The sequence below is a fragment of the Capra hircus genome, chromosome 29 (genome assembly GCF_001704415.2).
Source record: "Capra hircus breed San Clemente chromosome 29, ASM170441v1, whole genome shotgun sequence".
Taxonomy (NCBI): Eukaryota; Metazoa; Chordata; class Mammalia; order Artiodactyla; family Bovidae; genus Capra; species Capra hircus.
The window spans coordinates 6,627,394-6,639,261 of NC_030836.1; the positions used below are offsets into that span (position 1 = coordinate 6,627,394).

An 11,868-nucleotide genomic window follows, 5' to 3' on the forward strand; every position below is an offset into this window, starting at 1 on the left:
TCAGTCGCTAAGTCTTCCTGGATGGTTTTTCCGAGCCGGTGGTCTGCAGCCCGCCCGGCTCCTCGGTCCATGGGATTTCCGGGGCAAGAATACTGGAGTGGGTTGCCATTTCCTCCTCCAGGGCTCCCATGAACAACCCCTTTAAGCTTCCTAGTATCCCCTTAGACATCCTTTCGCGGTTATGATGAACGGAAGGCCAGAGACGAAAGAGCTGCCTTGAACTCAAAGGCAGCAAAAAGCCCGCTCCCAGATCTCTTCCCCTGGTGTCCTTGGATGCCTCCTGTCCCCAGTCCGAGCCCTCCAGCCCCCCAGCACCCCCACCAGCACGGAGGAGCGCGCAGTCACCTCTCGTCTACCTTCTCTCCGCAGCTCCAATGGCAAGTCGGTGACTTGGGCGCAGAACGAGAAGAGCAGCCGCGGGCAGCACCTGTGGCAGAGGCTGTCGGTGCACATCAACAAGAAGGAGAACCCCAACCAGACGGCCGTCATCAAGCCCTTCCCCAAGAGCACGGAGGGCCGCGGCGCGGGGGGCGCGGGCGGCGGCGGGCCCGAGCCCCCGGACGCCGGCCCCAAGGCGCGCCCCGCCGCGGCCGAGGCCGAGGAGCGCCGCGCGGTGCCGCGCGCGCCGTCGCCCATCAGCACGCTGAGCCGACAAGCGGGCGGCCTCCCCGACGACGAGGACGCGCGCTCGCTGCGCTCGGAGCCCGCCGCGCGCAGCAGCTCGTCGCAGGGCTCGCTGCTGGAGCAGATCAGCAGCGTGGTGACCCGCTTTACGGCCAACATCAGCGAGCTCAACTCCATGATGCTGGCCTCCCCGGGGACGCCCGGCGCGGGCGCGGCGCTCTGCTCGGCCTACCTGATCCCCACGGAGATGCAGCTGCCCGCCGCCGTGATGACCACGTTCGCCGAGATCCAGCCGCCGCCCGCCGCCGAGGGCCCGGGCGGCGCGGCCTCGCCGGCGGAGGGCGCCGCCCGGGAGCCTTCCCCCTCGGCGGCGGCGGCCGGGCCCGAGGCTGCGGGCGGCAAGGCGGACCTGGAGGAGCTGGTGGCGCTCACGCCGCCGTCCCCCTTCAGGGACTCGGTGGACTCGGGGAGCACCACCCCCAACTCGCCGGTGTCCGAGTCAGCCCTGTGTATCCCATCGTCTCCCAAGTACGACACGCTTATCATCAGAGATTACACCCAGAGCTCCTCGTCCTTGTGAATGTCCTTGGGAACCACGCCGGGGTCCCCCCCGCCCCAAGAAGCCGAGACCCTCCGGTGTCCCCACAGACAGCAAGGACAGGCCTGGGCGCCTGCTTCAGACCCCGAGGTGGAAGACATCGCGTACACCCGCAGTGGAAACGAGATCAACAGTGCTATCTACCATCCACCGACGAAGACACCAACCACAAACCTTTCGGCAGATTTTCTTCTAGTGGCCTTAGAAAACATGGGCTTTAAGAAACACCGCTTCTACTTTTGAGGGCTCACGAGGAGTTTGTTGAACCAGTTACATCCCAAGTGCTTTGCTCTAGGGAAGCAAGGAGTGTGAAACAGCAAAACGGAGGGTTGAAAGGCATACTCAATAAGCAACTGTAAAAAAAAAAATTTTTTTTTGTTTACTTTAATTCTTTTCCCAGAAGATTCTTTGATTCACCAAACATGAATGTACATTTTCTAACAAACTCAAAATCTGGGACCAAAACATCAACCTTTCTTTCTCTTCCTTTTTTTTTTTTCCCCTTTTTTCCTTTAAAGACCTTGGAAAGCAGACATGGGCCCAGTATTTGCTGAGGCGTTGATATGAGTGTGTCCCATGGGCAACACGCAACTGTGTGATGAGGGCCGTGCTGATGTATGTAGGGCTTTTACCAGACACTTTCCAATTTGGTTGTGACCTCCTCTTCCAAAAGCCTGCATCCTGGATTCCACCTAGTTATTTCAGTTCACCTCCATTAACCAAGAAAACCAGTGGAAGATTTCTTGACTATTTCACCATGTTGCCAATCAATACTGGAGTAGCAAAAAATATTTTCTGGAATACTGTTTTGTAATTCCCTCACTGGGGTGCCGTTGTGTAGCTGGAAATTCTCTTTCTAATAATAATAATTCTTGAGCTCCAGCTTGGCTATCTCTTTCATGAAATGTGGCCACTCATTATGAATGCATTGCCAGCTAAAATATTTAAAATATGCATTTGGGCTTCTTCATTCCTTTCTTTTGAGAACCTGATGCACAAAGAGCTCCTCTGTTCTTTTCAAGTCCCACCACTGGAAGAATGGTCTGTAGACCCAATGAAGACACTGTCGTGATTGGAGGGACTGTTCAAAAAATTAACACGATCTTAATACACTGGAGACTTTAAACTGTCAAGTCGGCTTAGCATAGATTTAGCTATGCCAGTGAGCAGTGATTTTAACTTTTCTTGGCTGCTTAAACAGGGCAGCTATGAACTATGACACATGTAGATTTTTCAAAGCAATACAGAAAACTAAAACAGAGGAACCTTAACAGATACAAACCACACAATCTTTCTTAGCCATTCCAAAAAGAGGCAAAGCAATTATTAATATTTTCCTTTTTAAAATAATTATGAATATAATTTTGTGCACTTCATACTGTCACTTTTTAAAAACTGCAGAAAAGAGATTTAGAGTTATAATAGACATATCTGTGCTTTGATAGGCTCCTATAGATAGAATTCAGCTCAAGACCTGCATCCACTGTCATCTCTTTCTTCCTCCCATTACAGCTATCCTCAGGTGCCAAATGTTTTTGATTTTTAAATAAGGATAGTAATAAAAGGAGGAGGTATCCTATAAATTTAAAGTCCAGTTGACCCAGCCTTATACTAAAGATAGCCTTATGAGAAAGATTTGCTGTAAGGCAGAAGTATATTTTTAGCAGAGAGAAAAATAAATAAAAACCTTTTTCCTTTTGCTCAATATCCTTATTTGGTATTTTTTATTTCACATCTACTTAAAAGAAGGGATTGAGAAATGAAAATATATCTATTACCATACTTTATCATTCTCTACTTTGAAACATTATAATACACTGTTTTACCTTTCCTGATAATTATTCTCATATTAAATTATATTAAATCTCCCAATATAAAACATTGAAAGCTAACATTATTTTACTAAAATAGTAATTTTTTAAAAATCAAACCTCCCGTACAAATTTGAAAATAGCATCATTGGAGCCCCTTGATCCCAAATATTATGAGACTCTTGAAACAGTCAATCTAGCTAAGTTTTGTGGTTTCATTGAAAGCAAATGTCTGCCTCTACTTGAAAAACAAATGTAAATATTTTGAAGTAAATACTAATATCCCTGGATTCTCATCAAAAGGGTGGCATTCACCTGGGGGTTCCTGTCTTGATTTCTTAGGCATGGAAACCTTCCTAAGTATGCTCTGTCTAAGTTTTTTAATTTGTTTCAAAGAACCGGTATGTTGGTTTCCACTGTATTCTCAAATACAAGTTTCACTGTGTTGACCAACAGGAAAACATTTTTAAAACTTTCTCCATGATCAAATTCCTTTTCTATTTTTTTAGTAACATATTTCCTTTAAAAGTATACTACCACATGAGAAAATTCATTAGAAATTAAAATTTAATGTGAATAAATTGCCATCATATAATTCTATATGAATTAATAGTCAACATAAAAATAATTTATCTAATTAGAGGAGAACAAGAGGTATTTTTCTGTGTATTTATATAACCCTTTGCCACTTCATTCAGTACATTGTATAATATATAATATTATTGGTAATGCATTCTTGGGATCTTTTCTTTTGGAATGATGCTAACTCTGTCTCTTTGCCAATTCTAATACCAGGTTCCAAGTTAAATCTACAGTACGAAAGAGAACTGAATATTCATTCTAGGGCTAGGATATGAACTTCACAATTCATTTGAATACCTATTTTCACTGAATTTCCTAGAAAACAATCTGTTCCTGGTGCCCAGTGATAATTCAGGTGGGACCAGCATGACTCAAGGGAAGGGGAAAGTACAATGAAATGCTGAATTTCAGAAAACCGACCCTAAAGGACACTTTGGTCCCAGGATTAAAAAGAGAAGACCTGGTTCGATCAAGTTGTACAGACTATCTGAGCAGCCCACCCATTCTCTATTGTGGGAAGCGGTGGGGACCGCCTGAGAAGACCGTGTCTGCACCGCGAAGAAGCAGAACCACCTCTCTGGGTTAGGGGTTGGGGAACAGAAAGGGAGTGTGGAAAGGAGAACCATGTGAGATTTGACTGAAGCAAAGAGAAAAAAGCAGACCCCTGAATGTGCTAATCCTTGTTAGTAACAGTCTTTCCCAAGTTTCTGCTGTTACCAGCATGTGATCAGAAAGACTAGGAACTATTTCTGACTGTCAATGAATTGTATAATTCTGTGCAATTCTGTGACTTCCAAACCAGGAATAAAACTCTTAAAAAAAAAAAAAAATTCCTGTTCTAGTCTCCCAGCAAAATGTACGTGTTTCGGAGACTTCAAAGGTTATGACCTGAGTTCACATTTAGCCACAGCTTATTAATAACCCTCAAGCTGTCAGAATCTCTATAGTTACCATTTACAATTTTATACTGTGAAAAATATACAGATCAGTGAAAACCGTAAAGATAAGTTGGAATTCACTTTAAAGAGGGCCTGAAGCCTAAGAGATGCTCTACTATCTGTTGAAGAATGCGGCATGTATAAACTAGTTGGCTGAATTTCACTGATCTTCCCAATGTGAACAAATATACTATGTATATTGTGTGTATTTCTAGAATTCAATGGCAGCTGCTGGTGGTGTTGTAATTAGAAATCTATATAGAATATAGATGTTTTAGAGAGATGGTGCCAATCCTAAAAGATTTGTGTGGGCTACAAGTGCTTGTACTTACTTTTTTCTGCACTTTAACTGATTTGGTTTTAAGATGGTGTGTGTGTATGTGTTTGTTTTATTTTTTTCTGTTGTTGCAGCTTGTGCTATTAAAATGATAGAGAATGTTAAATTATTTTGATGTGAATTGCAAATGATTTTTTCATAAAGTTTAACATTTCTATCAGCATTGTTTTGCTTTGTACTTGTGTAAATGTGTTTTATTTTAGTACTTTAAAATATACTTGCCTGTTTCTCAGTTGTCTAAATCATGTTAGAGCTGGTATTTGTGAAGTCAGTTACTTTTTGAAAAAGTATTAAAAAAGAAACTATGATATGACTTCAAGATTCTTCCCCTTAAATGTTTAGATTGTTGTCTTAATAGTGTTTTCTGTGACCCAAAGAGCCATGCTATTAATTCACCTTAAATTCTGAACAGTCTGCACATTCGAGTTACGGGGTTTACAAAGCAGCCTGTGGACAGTAGAGTAAAACGTAAATGGAAGCCAAGCACAAAACAACCAGAGATGCTGTCCCCAAAGGCACCTGCAAATACCTTTCAAGACATAAATAAATACTTCTATTAAAACAAAGAAGCATGTAGGGAATAAAAGTCTTGTGTGTCTCTGAAAATACCAATACAAATTATAGGTGTAGTTCCACAGTTATCTGTGTTGACAGAAGTAACATCACAAAAATAATGTAGATTATGTGTGTGTATACATACATATACGTGTCTGCATATGTATGCAGACTTACACACATCATCATAGATACTTTACTTTTGAATCTATCTATATAGTTTTGTATGTGTATGCTTATGTGTATATGTATGGGCATATCTATATAATTTTTCTGGAAAAAATTACTTGTTAAACCACTTTTTACTTTGATAGATTCTTAAGCAAATTTACACTCCCTGAACACAAATTAGCTAAAACCTAAAAGCATAATGCGGACTAGATGAATGATGTATGGAAAAGAAAGACAATGTAAATTTTTAAAATATATCTGCTTTCTACTCCCCTGTATTATTTGTACACAGTTAATATGTATATATACACTTATTCTTATACATGTATAAATTGATACAAACTATGTCTGAACTTACAAAAGAAAACCTTTTTTGGTCAGACTCTCTAATTCAGTCTCTTCTAAGTAATCCAAATGGGCATATGTTTATGTGAACTTAAGGTTAATATGAAATACTTGGACTACATACAGAAAATTATCTCTTAAAGATCAAGAGAGTTTTGTAAGACTCCCTATAATCACAGGAGGTCAGATAAAACCAGATGACGCAGTAGAAACAGCATTAAATAGGATTAAAAGTCACTCTCTATTGCCCTGTCCCATATGATCTTAGATGAATAACCTTGACATCTCTATAACTCAGTTCATTTTTATTTAAATGCAGACATGAGTAAAAATAGCCTGTGAGATTTATTTCATTTCTAGCATTCCTGGTATGTGGTAAATGCTTAATAGGTGATAGCTATCAATGGAAATATAGTGTTTTTTATACAGTCAATATCCAGCAGGCAACTTAGGTATATTAAGTCCAATATTACTTGTGGAGTGGTAACAAATTCTTGTCCAACATAAGGCATATATCATTGTGGGGGAAAGCCTATGGAGGTTGGAACTGTCCATCTAGGATGACTTAGTTAATTGATCTTAAGGACCACAGAAAGAACATTTTTCTTCTGTTATAGTCTATGCTGAATGCTAGCCAGTTTGGGGGTATAGAATGTAAATGATCAGTTTGTAAAAATTAACAGTTCTCAAACATTTACTTTTTTATGGTAGCTAGCTAGATAGGTAGGTGCGTGCTAAGTCACTTCATTCATGCCCAGCTCATTGTGATTCTATGGACCTCAGCCTGCCAGGCTCTTCTGTCCATGGGATTCTCCAGGCAAGAATACTAAAGTGAGTTGCCATGCCCTCCTCCAGGGAATCTTCCTGATCGAGGGTTCGAACTGGTGTCTCCCACTGCTCCTCCTCTGCAGGTGGATTCTTTACTGCTGAGCCACTAGGGAAGCCCCAGATAGGTAGGTAAATAAGATTATATTAATGAAATTGTCCCCTTAAAACCACAGTAACTTCATTTTTTTCTCAAAGTATTTTGAAATATGAAATCAGTTACTACATTATTTTTTAAGAATAATTTCAATAGATAAGTTTTAAGAAGAGAACTTTAGACTTAGGTTTCCTGGCCATGTTTAGACACCTAAACAAAAAGTATTACAGGAAACTTTAGCTGAACCTTCACAAGAATAAATATTTTAAATTAGTAACTCCAGACCAAACACACTTATTTTTGTCATGACATGTCAGTCTTTTTGTACGAATATTTATACAAATATATGGTATATAGACCAGACACATTTGGTTTATTTATATATAACTTGTATTTTGTCTCATGGACATAAAGCGAAGCCTTACGTAACTAGCATGCTTCTGTAACAGGACAGATGTTATATAATAAATTTATGAATTATATGTCCATGAAAATTATAATTTAATATATAAATTGGCTTTTCTGAATTGCTAGGTGGTAATAGTTCCTAGAGTTTTAAATGTTTGTAAATCATAATAACTCCAAGTTTAATGGCTGCTTTTACCTCAGAATTTGCCACTCTTCTTTAAATATGCTAATACGCATTAACCTTGGAAGTATTTTTACTTTTATTTTTTTATGAGTAGTCTCCTCAGAGTGGAACTTCATAGAATGAATTTCAAAAATGCTATGATATAAAATTTACAATTTGTAAACAACTTTTTCTTTCAATCTTGAAAATTAATTGCAATTTCCATGATGCTCTCTTAAGAATTTCAGAGCAGAAAACATAGAGTCTGTCATTACTTTCAGAGCCATTCTACTGAATCATGGAATGCCTTTCTTCATTTTATTATCCACTTTCCTCCTGTCTTCTGATTTCTCAGAGCTCTACCAGCATTTTAATTTACTCCCAGCAGTCAAACAGATTTTCTTTTTCTTTTTCACTCAACATATTGCATGGTTTCCTTAACTCTGCCAGCCTCAGATGAAGCTATACATGAAACAGTAGCAGTAGTAGGTGTTAACTAGCCCGTGAACCGTATTCCAAGAGCAGTAAAAGGCTATGGGAGTTTTATCCAGAACTTATTTTGGAAACTCTTATCACATGCTTTCCAATTTACCTCAGTAATCAAAATTACATGGCCACATCTAACACACGTACCATACTGATGCGATCCTATTCCAGCATGTTCAAAGCCATATTTCCACCTCTCACTTCCCTGTATGCTGGGGCACTGTCTGCCACGCACTTTTCCTCTCCAAAGAGCTCAAGTCATATCACTAGACCTAATACATTCACCCCGCTCTTCAAGGAGGCATGAAACCCTCTAAATGCATACAGAGAGAAAAGGGCTTATTCTGGGATTGCAAATACCCACTCAAATAATCCACGACAATCAGCAAAAAAGTCAGGGGACTATCCTGACTAGTTCTATTCAGTCAGGATGAGAGCGAGAATACTTTCTTATACTTTGCATAGTAACAAAAAACCCCAAATTTAATTTTAAGAAATAAGAGAAGGCTGAGATATAACCATTTCTAACTGATAAAGTGGTGGTCAGGAATATGAGAAAAATGCAAGTAAGAATGACTAGGCTAATATATAGATTAAAAGTCTGAATAAATTAAAGGAAACCGAGAGGCCCTAAGAAAGAATAACACAGCTGTGTTACTCAGTGGTGCTATTTGCTAAAGCAGCACCATCAGTTAGCCTGGCTCCGGTAGATGCGAAACACTGAGAAAGGTGAGCGCAAAATAAACGAAAGTAGGTATAGGGATATTGATGTCTGGCAAGAAGTAACACAAATTAGAATTTATTAAAATGGCCAATTTTAAACTGGTTAACAACATATACTCAGAGTATGGAATAAGCATGAACCAATATGTGCTTTAAAATATGGCTTTAAAACATACAAAGTAAAGATTAATAGAAACATACACACACACATACAAATTCCACAGTCACAAAGAACCTCTTTGGTATACCTAAAACACAAATACATCAAGAAGTCAAAAAAATAAAATTTAAAGGAATCAAGTAATAAAACAATGAATAATCAAATTTATTTAGAGCTTTATACCTATTAAACAGAGAATAGACATTGTTTTCATGAATGTTTCATGAAACATTCATAAACATTAGGCTTGAATTTGACCACAAAAAAGACCTTAATACATTCCCAAAAGCACAAATCATATAGACTACATTTACTGACTAAAAGTCATAAATTTTTGATTTTTTTAAAAAAAATGATACCCCCCCCAAAAAACTTGGGATCTCTCTTCCAAGAGCAGTTTTGGTTAAAGAGGAAAACTTAACTAAAAGTATATCTTACATAGAAATGAAGTTATTGAAAATCCTGCACACAGTACTCTAAAGAAAATGTTTTACTCTAAACATATACATTAAAAAAATTAACTAAAAATAAATTAACTAGACATTCAGTTGAAGAGGTTGAAAAATAATCAATAAAAAACAAAGAAAATATTTAAAAATTGAATAAATTGAAATTAATACAAAACAAACAAAAAATTTTAAGTGATCATTAAAACCAAAGTCTTTTAATTTGTAAAGACCAACACAGTGACAAACACCTGTCAAGCTTAATCAAGTAAAAAAGAAACCACAATCACTATTGTGAGAAAAGACACATAGCTAAACATAGAGAAGATACGCAAAAGAACACACTAGGTAAAGCTTTGTTTTCAATGAATAAATTTGAAAATGTAGATGAAATAATATTCTAGGAAAATATAAATTATCAAACTGAAACAAAAACAAGTAGAAAATGCAGATAAACCAAGAATGATAGAATATCATGAAAAGGAATTTAAAAATATTTAACTCTAAGTGTAATACGCTTTAAATATTTTAGTTTTATCATGATATAGAATATGGATATACATGGAAATATCTATAGCTCATTTTATGAGGCTTTTATAACTTTGGTACACAAATCAGACAAGCAAGGACATAAAGAGAGTTATAAACTATTCCCATAAACATCAGTTTTAGAATCCCATATAAACTATTCATATGTCAAATTTTGAAATTTAATAAACTAATAATACTTCATGACTAAGTACAGTTTACACTAGGATTTTAAGTGTTGCTCAATATTAGGAAATCAATTACCATAGCTTGCTACATTAAAATGTAATTATCTAGTAGATAAGATAGAAACATTTGATCAAGTAAGCAATTTCTGATTACAATAAAACAACAACAAAAAATAAAAGGAAAATTTTGTAAGATGAAAAATTTCTATTATAAACCTATGGCAAACATAAACAGAAAAATATCAGAATTGCTATTAAATCAGGAATGAAAGATATATTCCATATATCCACAATTCTAAACTGAGCATGAAATTTTTCAGTTTTTCTCAGCACATTTTCTGAAAATTAAATAAAGTGCAAGCATTCATTGTACTGAGACAGTGGCCTTTCTTGGGACAACCATTTATACCTGCACTGTTCTGGCAAACTAGAACACAGACCCATTCTACATCACTACTATTTAATATGGTATTCGATGTTCTAGATAAAACTCCAAGTCAAGAAAAAGAAAGTAGATATTACTGGGCTTCCCTGGTGGCTCAGCAGTTAAGAATCTGCCTGCAATGCAGGAGACCTGGGTTCGACCCCTGGGTTAAGATCCCCTGGAGGAGGAAATGGCAACCCCTCTAGTACTCTTGCCTGGAGAATCCTGTGGACAGTGGAGCCTGGCGGGCTGCAGTCCGCGGGGTCACACAGAGTCGGACACACCTGAAGCAATGCAGCAGCAGAAGCAGATATTAATACTTAGAAGAAAGAAAGAAATCTACTATCAGCAGAGTCATTAACCTATAGAATCAAAAATAATCAAAAGATAAAGTATTAACATTAAGAAAATTATTAAAGCTTTCCTGGTGGCTCAGTGGTAAAGAATCTGCTTGCCAATGCAGGACCCACGGGTTCAGTCCTTGATTGGGAAGTTCCCACGTGCTTGTGCGCCACAGCTACTGAGCCCGTGCCCTAGAGCCAGGGAGCCCCAGCTACGGAGCCAGCGTGCTGCTGCTGCTGCTGCTAAGTCGCTTCAGTTGTGTCCGACTGTGTGCAACCATACAGACAGAGGCCCACCAGGCTCCCCCGTCCCTGGGATTCTCCAGGCAAGAACACTGGGGTGGGTTGCCATTTCCTTCTCCAATGCATGAAAGTGAAAAGTGAAAGTGAAGTCGCTCAGTCGTGCCCGACTCTTAGCGACCCCATGGACTGCAGCCTACCAGGCTCCACCGTCCAGGGGATTTTCCAGGCAAGAGTACTGGAGTGGGGTGCCATTGCCTTCTCCGACGGAGCCAACGTGCAGCAACTTCATACTGAAGCCTGAGCGCCCCAGAGCGCATGCTCTGCAGCGAGAGGCGCCGTCACCAGGAGCAACCTGTGCACCGCCACTGGAGAGTTCCGCCTGTTCGCTGCAGCTAGAGAAGAGCCTGCAGCAATGAAGACCCAGCACAACCGAAATTAAGTAAATAAATGAAATCATACAAAATAGAATAAAAATAAAACAGTCAACGTAATTATATGAAAGGGCAAAAGGAAAAATAACTAGATGAGCTATATGACTTTGAGAAGCATTTTCTTGTCATGGGTTATTCATGAGCATAAGATATTCTAAAGTAGTAGGAAAACGTAAAGATATAAATAATGATTTTTTAATTGCCAAAAATACAGTAAAGTGTGTTTGATGAAAAGGAAGCAAAGGGGAAGAATGTAGGTGAAAGCAGTATCTCGGAACACTTCCCTAAGAGATTTCCAAATAGAATTTTAAAGGGTCTGTAGGTTCTGACCAGATAGATACAAGCAAGGAAAACAGTCAGGCACAGGAAACAGCCTACCCACAGACACAATTAAGTGCACAGAGTGTTCAGGGAAATAGCATTAGTTTAATAGCTAGAGCTCCT

At 39.1% G+C, this 11,868-nt stretch overlaps 1 protein-coding gene across 3 annotated transcripts in view; it reads left to right on the plus strand.

Moving 5' to 3' along the window:
* GRM5 (glutamate metabotropic receptor 5) overlaps positions 1 to 5,053 on the plus strand; it is a 606,414-nt gene extending 601,361 nt beyond the window's left edge. For all 3 annotated transcript variants that reach the window (XM_018043523.1, XM_018043522.1, XM_018043524.1), the window contains one exon: positions 370 to 5,053. In XM_018043523.1, the coding sequence (XP_017899012.1) occupies positions 370 to 1,204 (835 nt within the window). In that variant the 3' untranslated portion in view covers positions 1,205 to 5,053. The remainder of the gene's footprint in view (positions 1 to 369) is intronic.